The sequence below is a fragment of the Notechis scutatus genome, chromosome 4 (assembly GCF_049901735.1).
Source record: "Notechis scutatus isolate UNSWTSFEM ecotype Mainland chromosome 4, rNotScu1.2, whole genome shotgun sequence".
NCBI lineage: Eukaryota > Metazoa > Chordata > Lepidosauria > Squamata > Elapidae > Notechis > Notechis scutatus.
Window position 1 is genome coordinate 165502062 of NC_142012.1, and position 25108 is coordinate 165527169.

General features: G+C 46.6%; 1 protein-coding gene across 3 annotated transcripts in view; it reads right to left on the minus strand.

Annotated features, from left to right (window-relative positions):
* The window catches only part of DIS3L2 (DIS3 like 3'-5' exoribonuclease 2), a 241485-nt gene that overhangs the window by 177915 nt on the left and 38462 nt on the right, over positions 1-25108 (minus strand). For all 3 annotated transcript variants that reach the window (XM_087965561.1, XM_087965559.1, XM_087965560.1), the window contains one exon: positions 18194-18295. In XM_087965561.1, the coding sequence (XP_087821687.1) occupies positions 18194-18295 (102 nt within the window). The remainder of the gene's footprint in view (positions 1-18193; positions 18296-25108) is intronic.

Here is a 25108-nt window from a genome sequence, read left to right on the forward strand (position 1 = left end):
AGCACAGGCTCCTCGGGAACCTCCTCCTCACTGCTGCCGGCTAACCACAACACCTGTTTGGACACAGTTGTTAAGTTAGTAACAGGGTGGTTAACTTCTCCGTTGACTTTGCTTGTCAGAAAATCACAAAAAGGGATTACATGAGTCGGGGACGACACTGCAATCGTGAGTCAGTTAGCCAGCCTCTGAATTTTGATCACATGATCGTGGGGAATGGCACAACTGTCATAAGTTTGAAAAATGGTCATCATTCTCGCAATATTCTATTGTTGGAGTCCTATAAACCAGGGGTCCCCAACCGCCGGTCCAGCGGACCGGTACCAGGCCGGAACAAGCCTTACCGGCCGCTGGTTGCTGGGCGCCGCCATCTTTTTGGTAAAAAAGCAATTTTTAAATCAAAAAGATGGCGGCGCCAGCGCTCGGTGAGCTTTTCCGGTAGAAAGCCATTTCTACCGAAAAAGCTCAAGCGCTAACACCGCCTTTTTTTTTGACGAAAAAATCGCCCGGTGACATCACCGGAAGTGATTTTCGTAAAAAATAAGCGCGCCCAGCTGACGCGGAACCGGGACGCGGCGCCCAGCTGACGCCGGAACCGGGCCGCGGCGTCGAAAAGGTTGGGGATCCCTGCTATAAACAATTAAATATGAGCCAGCAATGTGCGGTGGCAGCCAAAAAAGCCAACGCAATCCTAAATTGCATTAACAGAGGGATAGTATTAAGATCAAGTGAAGTGTTAATCCCACTCTATAAAGCCTTAGTAAGGCCACACCGAGAGTCCTGCATCCAGTTTTGGTCATCACACTATAAAAAAGTTGTTGAGACTCTAGAAAAAGTGCAGAGAAGAGCAACTAGGAGGATGAGGGGACTGGAGGCTAAAACATATGAAGAATGGTTGCAAGAAATGGGCCTGGCTAGTCTAGTGAAGAGAAGGACCAGGGGAGACATGATAGCAGTCTTCCAATATTTGAGGGGCTGCCCCAGAGAGGAGGGAGGTGGGGGGTCAAGCTATTTTCCAAAGCACCTGAAGGCCAGACAAGGAACAATGGAGACTGAACAAGGAGAGATTCAATCTGGAAATAAGGAGGAATTTTCTGACAGGGAGAACAATCAACCCATGGAACAGAAGTTGCCCTCGGCGGTTGTGGGAGCGCCATCACTTGAGACTTTCAAGAAGAGATTGGACTGCCATTGGTCAGAAATGGGTCTCCTGCTTCAGCAGGGGGTTGGACTATACAACCTCCAAGATCCCTTCCAACTCTGTTATTCTGTATTCTTAAACCTCCCCCCCACACACTTTGTGGCAGCCTCACAAATATTAGGACGCTGCTATCCTGTCACCCATAGTCCTTCTTTTCACCATACTAGACAAACCCAATTGCTGCAACTGTTCTTCCTAAGTCACAGAATGATTTGCTGGTCAGAAATATCTCTGCCACTAACAGTGTCTGGAATCGGGCTTAGGGCTCAATAAATCTATATTTTATTAAAAACTTTTCAACTCTTTAAATTAACAATCTAAGGTCTAAACAAAAGAAGAATGTGGGGTGACACGAGAGCAGTATTCCAGTATCAAAGGAGCTGCCATAAAGAAGAGGGTCAACTTATTTTGCAAAGCCCCCGAAGGCGGGACAAGAAGCAACGGATGGAAACTAACCAAGGAGAGAAGCCATCTGGAATTAAGGAGGAACTTCCTAACAGTGGGGATAATTAACCAGTGGAACTGCTTGCCACAAAAAAATCGTGGGTGCTCCATCACTGGAGGTTCTTAAGAAGAGTAGAGAGTTACTTGTCTGAAGTGGTGTAGGGTCTACTGCTTAAGCAGAGGGCTGGACTAGAAGACCTCCAAGGTCCGTTCCGGTTCATTCTATTCCGTTCTAAATTTCCCCTTTGCTCCATTTCTGACACGGGAGGAGACTGCTGAGGGTTTTTTTGTGGTTGTTGGTTTTTTTTAGCAGCTGATTCCAGGAAGGTGTAGCTGCAAATCGGCAGATCTACAACAAATGGAGTCGGCCACACACAACGGCCTCTACTGGGATCAGCCCCAGCTGATGGAAAGAAACACAACAACAGGGGGGAAAAAAAAAAACCAACAACCCGGGACACTTGGAAACAAACCAGAGGTTATCGGGGAGCTGCCAAGCCTCCTTTGTGGTTTTTTATTTTTTTGGGAACGAGACACCTGAGCTAACACCTGTGAGGAGGGCCACAGGTGATACAGCTTCCGCTTCTAGGGGAGCTGCTTCCAACACTCGGAGGGATTGCAAACGTTGGACTGGCACACATGGCCGGCGTGGTAGGCTTGGTAATTCACAGCGGAGCTAGAATTAATTACACTTTAATGGCCGCCCGTTTAAAAATACAGGTAGGCCTCGGGTTACAACTATGGTGTCAGGATTCCAGCAATCACTCTAAATTAAATCATGATTCTCGAGCCAAACTTCCGGAAATTTCAAAGGATTTATTAGAGGCGACATATACTGGCGCTGCCCTGTATGAAGCCAACTCTGGCCTATGTCATTCACAGTCCTCTGTGACCCTGTTTCCCTCCCAGGATGTGTTATAAATCAGATTCTCCAATTGAGCACCATCACAGGCTGGGTGTCATCATTCACGTTCTCCAATTAAATATATTCCCGGGCAAAAGCTCTGGTAGTTTAGTTTACAATCTTTTAAAGATAAAGAGTTGGAATGTACTTTTGCTTCCAAACTGCTGCAGATTTCCTTCGCCCTCCCTTTTTAATGACAACTACTAAAACAGGCCTAGGAATGTCTACCATTCTGTCTGATGATGTATAGGGTGGAGGAGGAGGAGGAAGAGAAGGAGAAGAGAAGGAGGAGGAGGAGGAGGAGGAGGAGGAGGAGGAGGAGGAGGAGGAGGAGGAGGAGGAGGAGGAGGAGGAGGAGGAGGAGGAGGAGGAGGAGGAGGAGGAAGAAGAGAAGGAGAAGAGAAAGGAGGAGGAATGTGGGGTCCTTGCTGCTCTCGGAGCTCAATGGCTTTCTTGCAGACGTTTCAGGACCCAACTAGGTAATGTCATCAGTGCTGGAAGGAAGTGGGATGTATAGGGTGGAGGAGGAAGAGAAGGAGAAGAGGGAGGAGGAGGAGGAGAGGAGGAGGAGCGTGGGGTCCTTGCTGCTCTTTCAGCTTAGTTACTTTCTTGCAGACGTTTCAGGACCCAACTAGGTAACACCATCAGTGCAAGACGGGAGTGGGGAATGAAACATCTCCCAGATTCATTAGAGGCGACATACCTGCCCTGCCCTGTTTGAAGCCAACTCTGGCCTACGTCATTCACAGTCCCCTGTGACCCTGTTTCCCCCCTCTCCCCCCTGGGTGTGTCATAAATTAGATTCTCCAACTGAGCACCATCACAGGCTGGGTGTCATCCATCACGTTCTCCAATTAAATACATTCACGGACAAAAGCTCTGGTAGTTTAGTTACAATCTTTGAAAAGATAAGAGTTGGAATGTACTTCCGCTTTCAACTGCTCTTCCAGATTTCCTTCCTCCCCCCCACCCACCCCGTTCCTTTTTATAGCAACTACTAAAACAGGCATAGGAATGTTTTATGAGTTGGCATATGGGTTTAGTGACTGCTTGAAGTTGCAACAGCGCTGGAAAAAAAGGGACTTAAGGTCCATCTTTTGCACCTGAGAAAGCATTGCCCTGGTCATGTGATCAAAATTGGGGGGCTTGGCTACTGACCAGTGGTGGGATTCACTTTTTTTTTTTACTGTCGGTTCTGTGGGCATGGCTTGGTGGGCATGGTGTGGCTTGGTGGGCGTGGCAGGGGAAGGATACTGCAAAATCCCCATTCCCTCCCCACCCCACTAACCTGCTTTCCAGCTCCGTTCTCCTGTGCAGGGCAACCAAAGGAAGACCCAGCCGATCAGCTGGGACTCAATGGGAGGCGGAAAAAAGATGGGGTTGGCGGGGCCAGTCAGAGGCGGGATTTGCCGGTTCTCTGAACTACTCAAAATTTCCGCTACCGGTTCTCCAGAACTGGTCAGAACCTGCTGAATACCCACCTCTGCTACTGACTCATATTTATGACGGCTGCAGTGTCCCCGGGGGTGTGTGTGTGTGTCACGTGATCACCATTTGGGACCTCCGTAATTGGCTTACGACAAGCCAAGTCAATGGGGGTGAGTTTGATTCACTGAACAACTGTCAGAGTATATTCATGAACTGGAATGGAGCATGGAAACAAGGTCAGCCAATGAATAGGCATAGCAACTAAGTCAGCCAATGAGGGCTGTTTGGAAACTGAAACCGGACGTAGCCTAGGTATAGCTCTATATCCTTGAGGGCGAATCTATGGCACGCGTGCCACAAGTGGCACACAGAGCCATTTGTGAGGGCACGCGAGCCGCAGCCAAACTTACCTACACTACGCACGCGTGCACCTCCCAGATGATTTTCCGCCTGTTTGAGGCCTTTTTCGCCCTCCGGGAAGCTTGAGGGAAGCCTCTGCGGCCTCGGGAGGCTGAAAAACGGGCCTTCCGGAAATACCGGAAGTGCCCAAACGGGCCCATTTTCAGCCTCCCGAGGCTGCAGAGGCTTCCCTCAAACCTCCGGGAGGGCAAAAACGGCCTCAAACGGGCCAGAAATCAGCTGGGAGGTGCACGCATGTGCACTGCAGGTAAAGGAGCAGTGCAGGGGTGTTGCGCGCACATGCACAGGGGGCCAGGGTGCATTGCATTGGGAGTGCCGGCATGCACGCACGCGTTTTTGGTACACCACAACCAAAAGGTTTGCCACCACTCCTCTATATTAAGCTCAGCAGCACCGAAGCTCTGTTAAGCTCTGAGTCTGTCTATTGAAGATGAAACTGCTTCTCTCCTCTGCTGTGTGTCTTGCTTGCCTGCTGAAGTTGAGTTGCTGTTCTGCTCTGAACCTGTAACATGTCTGCTTCTGTTTGAGTTTGCTCCCATGTTGGTGAAATCTACAACTGGTATTGTAAAATTTACTTTGCATGTTTATAAAGAAGTGAAACGAAACTTCAGCCGTCTGTGTTTACTTTGCTAGCGCTGAATTTAGGCCACAATACTCTAAACAACAACTGTGGTGGTTTGCTTAATCATTGTACTTATCAACCGCATGTCAGCGGTCCAGAAAACCTCCACTCCAACCAATAACTCCGAAACAGACATCCTCTCCAAAGTTGTTTTATTTGGGTAGTAAACTGGCACATCGGGGGGATCCTGAAAGTTCCAGGCTTCCTTGCAATAAGTAAAAAATTACAAATCCACCCCCTGAACCCATCATCGCATCACATGCCCCAATCACCGTCCATCCCAACTTGAGACTTCCCCTCACCCAGGTGCAGATACAACATGACCTTGACTTAGAAGAAGAATGCTATTAGGTCTAACCATATACACTCCAAGAAATTCCCCCCTCCCGTTTTCCCAGGCTCAAGAATGTGGTAGCGGGGAAGCGTCTGGTGCTAATATGGCTTCCAAAGCTGACACTGCAGTGACTCACTTAACAATTGAGGCAATTGGGGCAAAACTCACTTAAATGCCTCACTTAACAACAGAAAGTTTGGGCTCCATTGTGGTCGTGAGTCAAGGAGTACCTGTACACCCTTATTTTTCTGTTGCAGGCAAATCTGCGGTACCCAAATTAGGGAAACAAAGAAGGAGGAAGTCAATGGTTTCTGTCCCGCCTCAAAATAAAACCCAAGAATAAGCATAATCTAACAAAAGTCATGTAAATACTTTTTCCTCTGCTGTCAACCGACCAGAATTCTCCACAGCTGAACCTTCTCCATCAGGCCTTATTCTCATCAGATGGCAAGTCACTAAAAGCACTTTCGGTTGACTTCACCCCCACATCCCTATGCACACAAATCATTAACAGAATAACAGAGCCAGAAGGGACCTTGGAGGTCTTCTAGTCCAACCCCCTGCTTCAGCAGGAGACCCTATTCCATTCCGGACAAAACAGTTGTCCTACCTCTTCTTGAAAACCTCCAGTGATGGAGCACCCACAACTTCTGAAGGCAAGCCTTTCCTTTGATTAATTAAATTAATGAAGTTCCAGGTGAGGGCGCTGGCCCTTTAAGAAGCTTCTAGCTCACACCCAAAGGTGTGTCCCAAAGGTGCTTTTTTTTCCCCTTCTTCAAGAGGCAACTGGGATGTTCTTTTTTTTCTTTGTGATGACCGGGGTGGTGGTGGGGAATACAAAATAAACACAGTCACAAAAACCCGGTTAAGCCCCTTTTATTCCTTCACTTTGCTTCCAAGCTCCAAATATCCTTGATGGAAGACAAAAAACTCCCACACAAACAGGTACAAGAAGGAGGAAAAAAGCAACACAAACCAGGCAAGATAAGGGCTGGAGGACGTCCACAGATATCAGAACACACACTGGGAAGGACGCCAAACTCAGAGAGGAACCATAAACTAGAGATATTTCCATGCTTTGTTTCCAGCACTCGCCAGTATGCATGTCTGTCCTCTTATCCAGTTGTCACAGCTGCAGCCCATGAAGAGGATCAAGGCCCTCTCCTCCCGAGTAGACCACGTCTCTCCCTTATCCTCTCCTCCCTGCATGCCCTAGGATGGATAGGGGATGGGCCTGGGTCCTCCTCTGACTGCCCAGCCGGCCTCTGCCCTTCTCCAGCCTCCTCCACCACCTCTGGAGCCCCACTTCCACTCCCTGTCGGCTGTTCCTTCTCTCCCTCGGAGTCAGTCTCCACCAGGGGCATGACATTCTTTGAAGACGTTTCACTTCTCATCCAAGAAGCTTCTTCGGTTCTAATATCTCGTACCCAGGGGTGGGATTCTACCAGTTCTGTCCACCTCTGTAGAACCGGTAGTTCTGAAGAGCAGCAGACATAGAACCGGTTCTATGTCTACTGCTGTTTTGGCCCACCTGTCCACCTGGGCTCTTACCTGACCTTTATTTCCTGCTTTTTCAACTGCAGATGCTTTGTGTGACACAGCTGCGGTTGAAAAAGCAAGGAAAAAAAAGGACTTTTCCGACCGCTGCGCACTTGCATGCAGCGCTGCTCAGCCATCTGAGACCAGTTCAGCAGGTCGTAAATTGCACTCGCGGGAGTCGCGCACATGCATGCGTGATGCAGAGCCACAGAACTGGTAGTTATACCGGTCGGATCCCATCCCTGCTCGTATCTTGAGCTGAAGAAGCTCCTTGGATGAGAAGTGAAATGTCTTCAAAAGGAAAAAAAAACCCAGAAAGTCCAGTTGCCTCTTGGAAAAAAAGCACTTTGGGGACAACTGTGACCTGGATGACTGAGAATCTCCATAGATTCTAGCACAAGGGTCTCCAAACTTGGCCACTTTAAGACTTGTGGACTTCAACTCCCAGAATCCCCCAGCCAGCCTTGTCTGTTTCTTTTTTCTCTTAACTCTCCTAAAGTGGAGAGAGATTGGCAGAGGAAGGGATCGCAAGAGAGTAAGCACTGCTGGCTTAGGAATTCTGGGAGTTGAAGTCCACAAAGTCTTAAAAGTGGCCAAGTTTGGGGACCCCTGTTCTAGCAGAAGAGAGGCCTTGCAAACCCTGGAGGCCTCCCACCAGTAGGTAGAGAACCAGGAAATCCACAGAAACATCTGTCCATTCAGGGAGCTCTCCAAGGTCCTGTCTCCAAAGTCTTTCTGACTTCAACTCAATACTCAAGGTCCTCATTTTATCAGTTGAGGGTACGCCCAACATTCCCTCAGCTCTTCCTGTGATCACAGTGGCCAAACGAAACAGGCGCTTATCTTCCTTCGGAGGACCGGAAAACGGACACAAAAAAGACTTCGCTTGCTGGCATGCAGCAAAAATATGAAAAGAAAATGAAAAACGTTCCCCCCCACCTTTATTTCGGTTTGACTTACTCCTGTTTCTAAAATCTGATGGGTTGAACTTAGATCGTGAACTGGTAGGATGCAGAGTTTCCTGATGGGTGAAACTGGTAAGCAATTCTCCCACCGTGTCTTTCAGAGGCCAAAAAAAAAAAAGCAGAATTTATTCTTCAGAAGTCATTCTGCCAAAATCATGACTGTAACTTTGTAGGACCAAGCTTAGGAAGGCTTCAATCTGTCTGATTTCTGGACACAGCGGTGACTTTTTAATATACGGTATATATCTTTCTATATAAAAGCGAAATACCCCTCACGCATCATCACCAGAAAATCTCCAGAACTGTAAAGCCTACAAACTTGAAATTTGGTACGTAGGTTCCTCTTGGCTTCTAGGGGCTCACTAAGAAAGGATTTTTCGAAATGATCATCAGAGCATTAGTATTTCCTATATTATTATTATTATTAACACGCTCTGATGCTAAGGAGTTCTACTCCCCCTCCCAACCTGAAAAGAAATCTGTTCCAAATGCAAAACACAAGCAGAGGAGTTTCAGTAACAGAGCACCAAGCAGTTGAGTAGTTGAGCTAAGCCACGCCCAGGTTCCTTGCTGTCTCCTTCTTGCTCACACAGCAAATACTGCTTCAGTTTCCAAACAGCCCTCAACTCTCTCACACAATGACAGGATGCTAGCCAATGGATGCTGGTAGGCAGAGGCAGAATTTTCCCCCCCTTATTTTCCTCCCCAAAAACTAAGCCCGACCAAATACTTTCGTAGTGAAACACGGGGATCGAGCTAGTGTATGTTTTTATCTACATCACTGTTTATATTCTAATCTGGCTGCAAATACTGGAAAGATACTTTATCTGTAGGGCTGGTGTGAAGGTTGGTTTAAATATAGTTCCATTTTATGGTGCGTTTAATATCTGGAGTTTCTATCTGAATTCACCACCACCTCCATCACAGATAAAAATTATTTTAATTATGATTTTTACATGACTTTTGAAAAAGCCTCAGGATTTAGGCAAAGGATTCAAATCTTTCAATACAATTCCAACAAGACTTGGGGTAAATTAACACAGGTTTTTCAATTAAAAGGTGGCTAAAACTTCACATAGAACTACTAAGTACGAGGGAGGGGATTTATATTTTAATCCAGTCATCTATCCCAATTCTCCGGCGAGGGACACGTACACTGTGCATACAACAAGAAACAGAAGAGTGTCAAAACAATACAATAGCAGCATTGCTAAATACACACTGCGATGATTTATTGGATTTCGTAATTGCCTCAATCTGTTACAACTCTGGGTGGTTTACAGAATTGGCTTGCTGAGAGTGTAAAAATAAAAAAAAAGTTAAAAAAAAATAGAATTGCGTCATCAAAATGACATCCACGATAACAAAATTGTTCTGTAAAAACTGAAATAATTCAGCAAAAGCTTTTGATTCCCTAAGTTGGTGTTTTTTCCACCTTAGTGACTTTAAGATGTGTGGATTTCAACTCCCAGAATTCCCCAGCCAGAATTGAAGTCCACACATCTTAAAGTTGTTAAAAATTGAGAAACACTGTCCTAAATAAACCAAGCTTTCTTTTTTCCACCTAGCTTCAGTTCATGAAACATGAGTTAATCGGAAATGGACTTCAAGTTAATTTGAAGTGTGAAATAAATTCCCAGGTTCAGATGTACCTGGAAGTCCCCTGGTTCCTTTTCTCTGCAAATATACACATTTTTTTCTTTCAACTGGATTGTAAGTTTCCTATTTTTTGTTTGTTTGTTGTTAAATAAACCAGCCCCATCGGCAGCAGGAGTAGCTAAAGCCAATTCCAAAATTACACAACCTAACTGGGCTGAAAAGTTCATTATTAGCCAATCAAGGCCACTTCGAGGCTAAAAGGGAAAGAATCTGAAATTAGAAACATTTCTGCAAGGGTTACTGTGCAGATAGTAAACTTTGCGCAGGGGTAGGAACTTCTGAGGAAGTTGCTTCAAAAGAAGAATGACCTCAATTCAACAAGGTCAGATTCTACCGAATATGCCTTTTCTTGATTTCGGTTATAACCGGCACCACACCCAGGTTGGGTCTCCCCGTATCTCAGTGGCCAATGAGACACAACCCTGGAAAAAAATTACCTCAGACGTTGGCAAAGGACCTTTGTTTTCCATCAGGTTCTACCAACCTTCGTACCATCGTTGGATCGCCTGATCTGATGTCATTTTGAAACCTCTTACCACGAACGTGGCAGTTTGCAGTGGGAAAAGTTATAAGCAACAGGCCCACAGCAAGTTATGTACGGAGCGAAGGTTGCATTCTGGTCCCTTCGTCTTTCAATAGGGAGGACTTCTCTAGCCACCATATCACGGCTGGCCTCAAGGTGTAAATAGTAACCGCGGCTGAAAGAACTCGTTTCAGAGCGTTGATTCAGTTCATGTTCATAGTTCCTTTAGGTTCAATAAAAATAACCCTTAGGAAACATTCTAGGGACTTAATTGTAAGTAAGTAGAGTAAGTAAGTAAGTAAGTAGGTAGGTAGGCAGCTAGGTAGGTAGGTAGGTAGGTAGGTAGGTAGGTAGGAAGGAAGGAAGGAAGGAAGGAAGGAAGGAAGGAAGGAAGGAGGAGGGAGGGAGGGAGGGAGGGAGGGGAGGGAGGGAGGGAGGGAGGGAGAGGAGAGAGAGAGAGAGAAAGGGAAGGGAAGGGAAGGGAAGGAAGGGAAGGGAAGGAAGGAAGAAGGAAGGAAGGAAGGAAGGAAGGAAGGAAGGAAGGAAGGAAGGAAGGAAGGAAGGAAGGAAGGAAGGAAGGAAGGAAGGAAGGAAGGAAGGAAGGAAAGAGACAGAAGAGAGAGAGAGAAGAGGGAGAAAGAAGGAAAGGGAAAGAGGAGGGAAGGAGAAAGAATGAATGAATGAAAGAAAGAAAGAAAGAAAGAAAGAAAGAAAGAAAGAAAGAAAGAAAGAAAGAAAAAGAGAGAAAGAAGAAGGAGAAAGAAGAGAGAGGGAAATGGAAAGAGGGAGGGAGGGAGGAGAAAGAATTAAAGAAAGGGAACGAGAGAGGGAGAAAGAAAAGGGAGGAAAGGGAAAGAGGAAGGAAGGAAGGAAGGAAGGAAGGAAGGAAGGAAGGAAGGAAGGAAGGAAGGAAGGAAGGAAGGAAGGGCAATGGCCCTTAGACTTATATACCGCTTTATATACCTTGAAGGAAGGAAGGAAAGGAAATAGCCCTTAAACTTATACACTGCTTTATATACCTTTTGGGAGGGAGGGAGGGAGGGAGGGAGGGAGGGAGGGAGGGAGGGAGGGAGGGAGGAAGGAAGGAAGGAAGGAAGGAAGGAAGGAAGGAAGGAAGGAAGGAAGGAAGGAAGGAAGGAAGGAAGGAAGGAATTGTGTTATGGCCCACAATATCCCAATTCGAAATACCGACTGCAAACTTTCCCTTGGAGCATGTAGAGAAGAGAGGATCTGGCCAGGCCTTCCCCTTCGTTTGCAAGAGACGCACCCCATCTTCCCCTCACTTCGCCTGGGCTCAATGGTAGGGCTGAACCGAGGGAACAAGGCCTTTGCGGTGGCCCCTTGTAGAGAAAGGGAAAGCAGACATTTCGGGGGACTCCGGATGTGGTCGTTAAGTCGAGGACCGACAACCCCCCCCCCTACTGGTGTCGCTTCTTCTAAAGCAATCCCGGCTGAAATGACGGAGGAGGGAGCAGCCGGAGTCCCAGGGGGTCCCCCAAAACTTGGCCACTTTTAAGACGTGTGGACTTCAACTCCCAGAATTCTCCAGCCAGCCGAGCTTACTCTCTTGGAATTCCCTTCCTCGGCGACCTCTCCTGGGGAATTCTGGGAGTTGAAGTCCGCACGTCTTAAAAGTGGCCATGTTTGGAGACTTTTGAGCTGGATTGTTGACATGGAGGTACAACGTGAAGGAGGCTCCCAGGAAGCCTTGGGTGGGAATCTCCAGGATCAGCCTAAGAGACTGGCTTGAACCTCAAGAACCTGGAGGAGGCCCCCAACGACAGCTAGTCCTCCACTTATCACCGTTCCTTTAAGGACGGTTCAAAGTCACGACGACCCTGGGAGGGGGGGGGGGCGAAAAAATGTACCGACGACCGGGTTTTCTCGTTTACGACCATTGCGGCATCCCGTGATCCAAATTCGGCCGCCTGGCAACCGACTCGCCTTTATGACGGTCGCAGTGTCCCCGGGGGGGGTGGGGTGGAGGGTCAGGCGAACACTCCTTTTGCAACCTTCGGACCAGCAAAGTCGATGGGAAAGGACCGATGTGCTTCACAACTGTGTGACTGAGATTTGGAAGGGACCTCGGAGGTCTTCTAGTCCAACCCCCGCTCAAGGAGGAGACCCTGTACCATTTCAGACAAGTGGTTGTTCAGTTTCTTTTTTAAAAAAAAAACCTCCAGTGATGGAGCTTCCACAACTTCTGGTGGCAAGCTAAGAGTAAACGGCCTCATTGAGGAACCACCAAGTCAATTCTCACTAACAATGACAGGAAAAAACCACATTTATATAAACAGAGAGCAAACCCCACTCCCTTCCAGCACTGATGATATTTCCTAGCTGGGTGATGTAATGTCCATGAGAAAGCAACCCACAGTTCTCCTCCTCCTCCTCCTCCTCCTCCTCCTCCTCCTCCTCCTCCTCCTCCTCCTCTCCTCCTCCTCCTCCTCCTCCCCCAAACCCCACTCCCTTCCAGCACTGATGATGTTACCTAGTTGGGCAATAAAATGTCCACAAGAAAACAACCAAGTTCAGAGACCACCAAGGACTCCACAGTCCTCCTCTTCCCCCTCCATCCTCTCCCCTCCCCTCCTAAACCCCCTCCCTTCCAGCACTGATGATGTTCCCTAGCAGGGTGATGAAACGTCTGCAAGAAAACAACCAACCTCAGAGAGCACCCAAGGACCCCACAGTCCTCCTCCTCCTCTCTACAAACCTCACTCCCTATTAGCACTGGTGATATAACCTAGCTGGGTAATGAAATGTCCACAACAAAACCACCAAGTTCAATGAGCACCCACAGTTGTCCTCCTCCTCCTCCTCCTCCTCCTCCTCCTCCTCCTCCTCCTCCTCCTCCTCCTCCTCTTTCACAAACCCCACTGCCTTCCAGCACTGATGATGTTACCTAAGTGGGGCAATGAAACTTTTTCCAGAAAACAAACCAAACTCAAGAGAGCGCCACAGACCCCACACCGAACCTGTTTCACAGGCTTTTTAAAAAGTCAAGTCTGGGTCTGTGTTCAGCATCGGGGATGAGTGGAAAACCTACGGAGAAGAACGCATTTGAAAGTGTATCCCGATCTGTCCGGGAGTAACCAGAATTCCCAACCGTGCTAGAGAACAGGAATATTTCACATACTACTCCTATTTACTCGTCAGCAGAGGAACCACGACAACTAGGAAAACACTGAACACACATTCCCTACTTTGAAGTTCATGAACTATGCACAGGCGATAGATATCCCAGGAAGAGGCACAAAAGGAATTATCCACAAATTAATCCACAAGCCAGGAGAAATTAAATTTTCCCCTTTAAGGAAAACTTCCTTGATCTCGCCTCCAGATTTAAGGAAGTTGGAGGCAAGGACTCTGCGAGAAAGGAAGGATCCAGCTGGGTGGGAGGACCAAAAAAAAAACCTCGGGATATTAACCGGCTAAGACAGCGGGGGCTAACTTTTTTCGGCTCCCATGCTGATAATTGCGCTCGCGCTCGCTTGCATACCACCACCCAGAAGGCAATGCGTGCCCGATTCCCCCCTCACACGCCATGCGTCTCTGCACATGTGCGCATGGGATTCAATTTTTTTAACGACTGGTTCTGTGGGTGTGGCTTAGGTGGTGGGAGTGGCTTGGTGCTCATGTTATTGGCTGAGTGTAGCCAACTCAATATCACTCACATCGAGGCACGCATCTCCTCGCTTGGCCTCTCATGACTGTGGGGATGCTGCAACAGTGGTTAAGTGTGAAAAATGGTCATAAGTCACTTTTTTCAGTGCCATTGTAACTTTGAATGGTCACTCCACACAAAGTATCAGCAAAGGAGGGGGGAAAAAACTCCAGAGAAGTTCCTGAGACAGGAAGTCTAGCCCTTCCAGGAATGTCATAAGGGTTAACGGAGAGGCAGTTTCTGTAAGCAACACCAGAATGTTTCCTTCCTGCCTTCCTTACAGGATTAGGCCAGGAATTTCTTCTAACAACCGGTTCTCCGAACTGCTTAGAATGTTAACAACCGGTTCTACCAAATAGGTGCGAACTGGTAGAATCTCACCCCTGCTCCCACACCTCACGCCCCCTGCGCATGCACACCAGATACCCGACAATCAGCTGTCGGGCGGCGGCGCACGCATGCATGCGCAGTGGGGGCTCTTCCGGGTGAACTCTTGCATGCTGGGGAAAATGGCTCTGCATGCCACCTCCAGCACACGTGTCATAGATTCCCCAACACGGAGCTAAGATCATGTCCAACGAGAACAATCCAAAATAAGTGTTATAATTCAGGTGTTCATTAAAAAGTGGAGTAATTACCAAGCTGAGTTCCCTCCTATTTTGCTAAGAAATACCCAAGGATTGAATTTGCGGGCAGTCCTCAACCCACAACAGTTCATTTAATGACCAGTTCGAAGTTACAATAGCACTGAGAAAAGTGACTTCTCTATATGCCGCCTTTTAGGCCTGCGAGCTCCAGAACGGAGTCCAGCTACCCAACTGATCTTGTCAATTTTCCAACAAAATCCATCTGGCACTTGCTATTTAACTCTGGAAATCATATTCCATTCTCTACTCTCTGTGACAAGGTTTGAAGTTGCAGAATTTGTTCTCCCCGAAGCAAGAAAAAACATCTTCAGCTAATAGCCATTGGCTAACAGGCTGCAAATTGGCTTTCTCGGGGATCGAGAGAACTGGATGACTATGAAAGACTGAGGACTAGGTTTCACACTTAGCGACCGTTGGAGCATCCCCCGCGGTCACATGATCGAAATCCAGATGCTTCGCGACTGACTCGCATTTATGAAGGCTTGCAGTGTCCCCTTTTGCGACCGTCGGACGAGCAAAGTCAAGGGGGAAGCCGCCATTCACTTCACAAGCGTGTTACTAACTTAGCAACTGCGGCGATTTGGTTAATGACTGCGGCGAGAGGTCGTAAAACGGGGCAAAACTGACTGAACAAACGTCGCACTTAGCAGTAGAAATTTTGACTCCGTTGTGGTTGTGCTGCAGTTAAAGCTGTAAGAAAAATGTTCTTTGGCACTTCCAACGGGAGAAAATAAACTGAAAATTTGCCATCCGAGTTAATTTTCAGATAGAATAATAGCAGGGCTTATTTTACAGGTACAGTGGTTCCATGGTCCCCATCCTTAATTGGTTCCAATTGCTAAAGTTCTTTTACAAACAGCCGTCTCAATCCTCTATGGAGGCTGAAGAAAAACAATTGTTGCATAAAAAAATAATCGCTGAGAGCTGAAGATGTAGATAACAGAATAACAGAGAGGGAAGGGACCTTGTAGGTCTTCTAGTGCAGGGGTCGCCAACCTTTTGGACCTCAGGGACCACCAATCTCATACTTTTAAATCCCAGGGACCACTAACCGGTTCTGTGGGTGTGGCCTAATTTGTGGGTGTGGCTTGGTGGTCATGTGACTGGCTGGGCATGGCTTATATGTAAATATTATAAATATTTATGTAAATATTTATTTTTTTGAAAAAATAAAAACAGAGCCACTTTTACCCAAGATCAGGCAAAGCAGGCAGGCAGATTGAGTTGCTCACAGAATCACAGATTCATTCAGAGAACTATCTATCTGCCATCGGCTACTTGAGTCTGTCACACAAAATTTGCTTGCCGCGAGTCTGCACTGAACAATAGAACCTTCAGTCCTAAGGGAGGTTCGGCTGTGTTTAAAAGCAGAGCCGAAGATCTGAAGACTAGTTAGAAAGCAAGAGATCCAACCATTTCCTGCTTCCTAGCTAATCTAAATCTCCCGGCACAGCAGAACAGCTGATGGTCAGAAAAAGGAAAAATAGCAATTTAGCAGGCAAGTTTGCCGGGTAAGGAGGGTTCCCAAGGGCCATGTGGGCTGCGTAGCCTTGTGTTCCTAAGCAGCCTGGATTAATTGCTTTGTGGGGTGTTCTGGGGGTGAGATTTTTCTGCGGATCACCAAAAAAAATTTGCGGCACACCAGTGGGCCTTGGCCCAACGGTTGGCGACCGCTGTTCTAGTCCAACCCGTCAGACTGATAGCAACAACATCTGAAGTTCTCTAGCTAGCATAATTCGTCCTGTTTAGAAAAAAAACTTGGAAGGAAAATTTTGCAACAGTTATTGGGGGCTACTAATGTATTATTTTACTTATTATTTGCTTTTATTATTATTATTTTTATATGACATTTTTATATTTGTGGAAGTCGCCTTTGAGTCGCCATGGGCGACTCAGGCGGCAATATATAAATTTTCTGAAATAAATAAATAGATAAAAAATTGGAGGGGGGGGGGCGGGAGAATCTGGTTGCTCAAGGATGCAAACAATTTCTTGTATTTAAGACACGTGTCGACGCATCACTTTTCACGTTGTGAAGGAGGGTATAAACCTTGACGCAGAATTAATTCTTGCCTAATATTCCGCTCTCTCTCCAAGCAAATCCACTTCTGAAGGCTCCTTCGGCACTTGCCGAGGGTGGAATTATCATCCCAACACATCCTACTGCTTAGGAAAATAAACCCAGCTTCCCTCTCCCGTTTACCAAACAATGTTTGGTTGCCAGCCTCAAAAGGAAGTGAGTTATTTAGGGTAGCTTCGAAGGACACACAGCGAACCCACTCAAGGCTCGTTCGGGAATTTAGGTTGAGGGCAGGGGTAGCTCGACATAACCCATGTTGGGGCTGCTTCTGTGGGCTCCTGAGCTCCGTTTTTGGCTGCAACAGACTCCTGCAACCCTCTGCCAATGAAAACAGAGCTCAGGAGGGTCATGTTGCAGGCTAATTCTGCCCACAGCCAGGAGTTCCATCCTGACTGGCTCAAGGTGGATTCAGCCTTCCATCCCTTCCGAGGTGGGTAAAATGAGGACCCAGATGGTTGAGAGGCAAGAGGCTGACTCTGTAAACTGCACAGAGAGGGCTGTGAAGTGGCATATAAGTCTTAAGTGGTACTGCTATTCCTCCGTACTCTTTCCTTCCTTCCTTCCTTCCCTCCCTCCCTTCTGTGGTGACACAGAAATTCGAATGCAGCATTGCAGACTAATTCTGACCACTGCCAGGAGTTCGATCCTGACCCGGTCAAGGTTGACTCAGCTTTCCGTCCTTCCGAGGTGGGTAAAATGAGGACCCAGATTGTTGGGGGCAAGAGGCTGACTCTGTAAACCACTTAGAGAGGGCTGTAAAGCACAGTAAAGCTGTATATAAGTTTAAGAGCCATTGCCTTTCCTTTCCTTTCCTTTCCTTCTTTCCTTTCCTTTCCTTTCCTTCCTTCCTTCCTTCCTTCCTTCCTTCCTTCCTTCCTTCCTTCCTTCCTTCCTTCCTTCCTTCCTTCCTTCCTTCCTTCCTTCCCTTCCTCCCTCCCTCCCTCCCTCCCTCCCTCCCTCCCTTCCAAAAGGTATATAAAGCAGTGTATAAGTTTAAGGGCTATTGCCCTTACTTGCTTCAAGGTATATAAAGCGGTATATAAGTCTAAGGGCCATTGCCCTTCCTTCCTTCCTTCCTTACGTTCCTCCCTCCCTCCCTTCTAAAAGGTATATAAAGCAGTGTATAAGTTTAAGGGCTATTGCCCTTACTTGCTTCAAGGTATATAAAGCGGTATATAAGTCTAAGGGCCATTGCCCTTCCTTCCTTCCTTCCTTCCTTCCTTCCTTCCTTCCTTCCTTCCTTCCTTCCTTCCTTCCTTCCTAAAGGTATATAAAGTGGTATATAAGTCTAAGGGTTATTGCCCTTCCTTCCTTCCTTCCTTCTTTCCTTCCTTCCTTCCTTCCCTCCCTCCCTTCCAAAAGGTATATAAAGCGGTATATAAGTCTAAGGGCTATTGCCCTTCCTTCCTTCCTTCCTTCCTTCCTTCCTTCCTTCCTTCCTTCCTTCCTTCCTAAAGGTATATAAAGTGGTATATAAGTCTAAGGGTTATTGCCCTTCCTTCCTTCCTTCCTTCCTTCTTTCCTTCCTTCCTTCCTTCCCTCCCCCCTTCCAAAAGGTATATAAAGCGGTATATAAGTCTAAGGGCTATTGCCCTTCCTTCCTTCCTTCCTTCCTTCCTTCCTTCCTTCCTTCCTTCCTAAAGGTATATAAAGTGGTATATAAGTCTAAATAAGGGCTATTGTTGGTGCAAAGTTTGGTTTTTCCCTGCCAGCTAACACCAAAAAACAAAAATGGGGACGGGTAGGAAATTAGAAACACCGACCTTCCATTGTTCCTTTGGAAGTAGCTTCACCACTACGATGTCACCATTGAGGGCTCTGTTGCGAGCGACAACTCCGTCAATGAAAATATCTTGAGTGCCATCCTGGAAAAGAAACGATTCGGTTACAGAGGATAAGGATTTGGGGGGAAAAACAGAAAAAAAGGCAAAATATGACATGTGAGTGGATATATTTTCAGATAAATTTAAGCAGCGGAACGATGTAGAGGTCAATTTTAAGCCCCAACATTTCTGTCCTTAAACGAGATGTCCGTTAAGTGAATTTTGGCCCATTTTACGACCTTTCTGGCCACGGTTGTTAAGTGAGTTGCTGCAGCTGTTAAGTTAGTGATGCGATTGTTCAGTGAATCTGGCTTCCCTCTTGGCTCATCAGAAGGTGGTAAAAGGGGGGAATCGCGCGACCCACAGGGACACTGAAAACCGTTGTAAATATGAGTCGGTTGCCAAGGGGCTGGATTTTGATCTCGTGACCATGGGGATCCTGCGACAGTCATTAAGTGTGAAAAACGGACCTAAGTCATTTCTTTCAGTCCTATTGTAAGCGAATCGCTGCAATTGTTAAGCGAACCCTGCGGTCGTTAAGCGAATCTGGCTTCCGTCGTCCATTTTGCTGGTTAGAAGTCAGCTGGGAAAGTCACAAAAGGTGATCACGTGAGCCCGGAACAGTACAACCGTCATAAATATGAATCAGTTGCCAAGTGCCTGGCTTTTGATCACGCGACCACGGAGAGGCTACAACGGTTGTAAGTGTGAAACCTGGTCATTGTTTTGACCAAGGTTTCCTGAAACCGTAATTAAGCACACACTTAGTTAAAACAACTCTCTTTTTTATTTCAACGCTGGGAATTATGTTCATTCCAACCCCTAACGAGTCCCAACAGTTCCTCGAGATAAGCACCCACCTTTATCTCCTTTGAATTGCTGCCAGCAATTAAAGTGCCAAATAAACTGTAAAAAAACAACTAAAGTACAAAGTCACCACAGAGCTTCAAGGTGTAATCCGAACAGAGCCAACAAATGTTGCTTCCTGCAAAGGCTCCTGTCCCTTTGCTCCTCCTTTATGTCTTATGGGAGGGCCTATCATCTCCAAGCCTTACTCCAGAGTCGCCCCTTTTGTCTTAACTCTTCTAGCCTTCTGGCAGCTCTGCACAAGCGCGTACTGGGAACAGGCTCCCCTTGTTCCTCTGCCTCCCCTTGTTCCTCTGCCTCCGCCAGATTCTGGCGGCTCCGGAGTCAGCACATAACTCCCAGATGCCCCTGGCCCCATCTCTGTATCAGACGCAGGACCCTCGTCTGAGTCCTCCCCAGAAGAACAATCAACCTATGGAACAGAAGTCGCCCTCTGAAGTTGTGGGAGCACCATCCCTTGAGACCTTCAAGAAGAGATTGGACTGCCACTTGTCAGAAATAGGGTCTCCCGCTTGGGCGGGGGGGTTGGACTAGATGACCTACAAGGTCCCTTCCAACTCTGATTATCTGTAAGCATTGTGCTTGACCTCAGAGGGCCATGGGCTGTGGGCATCTTGATGTCACTTGTGTCAGGGGCACCTGTGGTAGCCAAGTGCTAAGGCAGGACTCCCTTCAGACCCTCCCTCACTCTCATAATCTCCTTCCTTCCTTCCTTCCTTCCTTCCTTCCTTCCTTCCTTCCTTCTTTCTTTCTTTCTTTCTTTCCTTTCTTTCCTTTTTCTTTCTTTCTTTCTTTCTTTCTTTCTTTCTTTTCCTTCCTTCCTTCCTTCCTTCCTTCCTTCCTTCCTTCCTTCCTTCCTTCCTTCCTTCCTTTTCCTTCCCTCTTCATTCCCCTTTCACCACTTGCCATTACATTACTCCTTGCTAAATTGACACTTGTATATGCGGTATATAAAACCAAGCATGCAAGTGGTAGAACGTGTGCCCTTAACGTGCACCTTTAACCAATATTATTCGCCTGTTCAGGGTAAGGCTCAAGTCTTTAAATTACCCCTACACCTTGGTGGAAAAACCCAGCATTTTATCTGAAATGGGGTGCCCTGCTGCTTACTTACTTACTTACTTACTTACTCAACTATGGGTTGAAAAAGTATTTTACCTCTACCGCAAAGGTAGAGTTCAGCTGATCGAGATGAACGCAGACACAGAGGCCCCTCAATTATACGTAGAATGTAACCCAAAAATTATTAGAAATTTGAATAGGTTGCAAAATTGGAGCTTTCACATTTTTTAAGTCGCTCCTCTTAAAAAATCAACGTCAGGGAGAAAAAAAAGAAGAAGTTTGCTGCTGAACCTCTCAAACAAACCCAAGGACACGGGGCTGGGGGGGGAAACTCCGCGGCTCTCAACTCCGGTGATGTCAGTACCAATGAACAGGTGCGCCGGAGAAAATCAGGCCTCTGACGTGCCAAATTGAAACCGTGGCGGTTTAGAAGTGGCTAGTGAGAGGAAGCAAGGAGGGGTATTTTCCCATCGTGAGATTCCTACAGAGGAAAATGTACTTTCCCCCTAACGGCACGTCCAGGCTAGAGTGTCCACAAATATTTTATTTTCTAGCAACGTTGATACAGCGTTTTTCCTGGCTTGATGAAGCTAGGAGCTTTTACGGACAGGCCATCCTTCGTACGGACGAGTCAAATCTCTGCAGCCGGAGAGCTCGACAGCTGGTTGGAGGTCTGCCTCCCATGATCAGATGCCGAAAAATTGCAAAGCTTGTTGGACAAAATCGTGCTGGGGTCTGGAAGCCAGATTTCGGCTCTGCAAATAATCCCACCACAAGGTTACATCACTCGGCACCCCAGTTGGGAGGTGCCAAAAGGCAACTCAAAAGGCAGTTTCGGGTGTAGGGGTGGCGCGCTCTAATTGGTCATTGTGGGGGAAACTTATCTGAAATGTTTGAATTGAGACGGGAGTTTTTTTTGAAATGACAGGAATCAGAAGACGCGATGAAATTGCAAGCCTGACAGATAAAAGTATAAAGCACAAACGAATACGGAGATATGAGAATGGTTTAAAGTTAAAAGAAATAGGTTAAGAAATGAACTGAAAATACATAAAATAAGTTTGAGGAAAGTACTTGAGAAAGTTTAATAGAAAATATGTAAAGTAATGATAAGATATGAAATTAAATGTGAAAGATGAATATGTAATGTTTGTATGGAAATGTGAAAACCTGGAATCATGCTATTCACTAAAAAATGATGTTTTTGAAATGTAAAAAAAAATAAAACTTAAAAAAAGGCAGTTTGCCTTGGTTTTGTTGTGCTTCCTTATTCAACATTTCATTGCAGGCTTTATTCATCCCAGACCCCTGATCATTGATGGTTTTTTTTCCAATATTTTTTGATTTTTAAAAAAATCTTAAAAGGATGGAGACTGGACACCATATTCAAGGTAGGGATACAGATTAACTGAATTGGAAGGGACCTTGTAGGTCATCTAGTCCAACCCCCTGCCCAAGTAGGAGACCCTACACCATTTCTGACAGATGGCAGTCCAATCTCTTCTTGAAAGCCTCAAGTGATGGCGCTCCCACAACTTCCAAGGGCAACTTCTGTTCCATGGGTTGATTGTTCTCCCTGTCAGAAAGTTTCTCCTTATGTCCAAGTTGAATTTCTCCTTGTTCAGTTTCCATCCATTGTTCTTTGTCTGGCCTTTGAGTGCCTTGGAAAATAGCTTGACCCCTTCCTCCTCCTCTCTGTGGCAGCCCCTCAAATACTGGAAGGCTGCTATCATGTCTCCCCTGGTTCTTCTCGTCACTAGACTAGCCAGGCCTGGTTCCTGCAACCGTTCTTCATATGTTTTAGTCTCCAGTCCCCCAATCATCCTGGTTGCTCTTCTCTGCACTTTTTCTAGAGTCTCAACATCTTTTTTATAATGTGATGACCAAAACTGGATGCAGGCCTCTAGGTGTGGTCTTACTAAGGCTTTATAGAGTGGTATTAGTGCCTCCCTTGGTCTCGATTGTATCCCTCTGTTCATGCAACTTAGGATTGCCTGAGCGCGCTCCAGGAAATTAAAACTGGCAGGGCCTTGCGGTCAGTCAAATTGCTGGAAGAAATGCTCCCGGCTTTTGGCGAATAACTGATTTCAGTTAACAGAACGGGGCTTAACGGATTCATTCACCTGTTCCTCGAGCGTGGTTTGGAATTTTTCTCTCGCCCGCTCTCAGGAACAAAGCTGTGAGGGGCGGCTGAAGTCTCCCCGTTTCCTCAGTTAACTGGGAATGTAGCTGTTCAGTCCTCGATTTAGAACAGAACGAAATAACAGGAGTTGGAAAGGACCTTGCAGGTCTTCTAGTCCAACCCCATTGAGACAGGAGACCCTACACCTGTGCAGTCTCTTCTTAAAAACTTTCAGTGTTGGAACATTGACAACTTCTGTCTGCCTGCCTGCCTATCTATCCACATGTATCTATCTACTTATATATCTCTATCTATCTATCTCTATCTATGTATCTATCTCTATCTATCTCTCTATATCTATCTAATTATCTCTATCTATCTCTCTCTATTTATCTATCTATCTCTATCTATCTCTATCTCTATCTCTCTATCTCTATCTATGTATCTATCTCTATCTATCTATCTATATCTATCTAATTTATCTATTTCTATCTATCTCTATCTAATTATCTCTCTCTATCTATCTCTATCTCTATCTATCTCTTTCTATCTATCTCTATCTCTATCTCTCTATCCATTTATCTCCATCTCTATCTCTATCTATTTATCTATCTCTATCTATCTCTATCTCTCTATCTCTATCTATCTATCTCTATCTCTATCTCATCTATATCTATCCATCTCTATCTATATCTATATCTCTCTATCTCTATCTATCCATCTCTATCTCTCTATCTCTATCTATCTATCTCTATCTCTATCTCTATCTCTATCTCTATCTATTTCTCTATCTCTATCTATCTGTCTCTCTATCTCTATCTATTTATCTATATCTCTACCTATCTCTATCTCTATCCATTTCTCTCTATCTCTGTCTGTCTATCTATCTATCTATCTATCTATCTATCTATCTATCTATCTATCTATCTATCTATCTATCTATCTATCTATCAGAATAGAGCTGGAAGGGAAGATACTGGACAGCCATTTGTCTGAAATGGTATAGGGATTCCTGTTTGAGCAGGGGGTTGGACTAGAAGACCTTCAAAATCCCTTCCTGTGATTCTATGATAGATAAAATGACAGGTAGAGGGATGGATGGGTGGATGGATGGAACAGCTTGCCTTCAAAAGTTGTGGGTACTCAACTTGAAGGTTTTTAAGAAGATACTGGACAGCCACTTGTCTGGAATGCTATAGGGGCTCCTGTTTGAGCAGGGGGTTGGACTAGAAGACCTCACAGGTCCCTTCCGAATTCTGTTATTCTATGATTCTCAGATAAATAAATAAGAGACATAACAGGCAGAAGGATGGGTGGGTGGATGGATGGATGGATGGATGAATACATGGATGGAACAGCTTGCCTTCAGAAGTTGTGGGTGCTCCAACACTGGAAGTTTTTAAGAGGAGACTGGACAGTCGCTTGTTTGACATGGTATAGGTTAGGAATCTATCCAATAATTAGTTGGGTTGGCAATATATAAACCAACAATGTATGTTTGTAGCTTTAAGACAAAAATCACTGTATTGATTGGTTGATTGTATTGCGAATTGCCATAAGAGGGAGCTAGAGATCATGGCTTGCTCTCTCTGACATTCTATATCTCTGACATTCTGTTGCTATCAAAGGTTCTCTGTTGTGCTTATACTTTGATATCCTTGTTTACTGTAAAGGACAAAGGCAACCGGTAAGAAGACTTTGTAATTGTATATTCTTTGGACTGCAAAACGTATATGACCTGGACCATTGATTGGACTGTGCTATTTCTTAAAGTAAACTTTACCTCAATTGAGTGTATCTGTGTGTGGCTGAATAATTATTCATAACTACTCTCATAAACATTTCCATATGCATATCCTTGTTACTCGAGGGCTATTCTGTACATATCATAACAGTATACAGCCGTGATGGCAAACCTATGGCACGCGTGCCGGAAGTGGCACGCAGGGCCACCTCTTGCTGGCACATGAGCCGTCGCCCCAGCTCAGTTCTACAGCTCAGATGTGTGCACATCTTCGACCAGCCAGCTGATTTTGGGGTATTTGCTGCGCATGCATGGGGAGGGGAGGGGTGCATGCGGGGAGATGCGTGCGCATATGCAGGGGGGAGCATGGGGGGGACATGCATGCATCAGGCATGATATTCCCCTCTGAAAAAAAAATCGGGCCGGCCAAAAGAGACCGCGCGCCAAGAAATCGCACACACAACACCAATGCTACACACCCTTCCTTTCCAGCCGGTCAGGTGTGGATCAGCTCCGGAGCTGGGCAGCCGCTTCCCTGGTGGCAGGACCAAGGCCGCCGCCCGGGAGCGCGCCGCTTCCTCGCCAGGGCCGGGTGGTGGCGTGTTGCACGGAGAGATGGCTGGTCTGTGGCTGCCCAGCTCCCTTTTCCTGCCGCTCAGCGGCCTCCCGCTCGCACCGCCCGGGCTCAGCTCAGGTATCCGGCTGGGGCTGTCAGGAGTTGCTACCGCCCGGAGCAGCTCCGCGCGGCTCAGTCCTGCGTTGCCTCGGGAAGGAAAAGGCAAAACCGGGAGCCGCTGCGCCTGAGCCTCCGGTGCCTCTGCTGCCGTTGCAAGCGCCGCCGCGGCTCTTCCTTTTGCCTTTCCCTTGCCGAGGCAACGCGGGACTGGAGCCGCGCAGAGCCACACCGGCGGTAGCAACTCCTGACTCAGGGGGCCTCCGAGGGAGGGAAGGAGAAGAAGAGGGGGAAAGGGTGAGGGGGCAATTCCCCAAAAATCAGAATTCCAATTTTAATCGGAAGAATATCATGTCTGATGCATTGCATTATGGGTGCAGGCTGCAC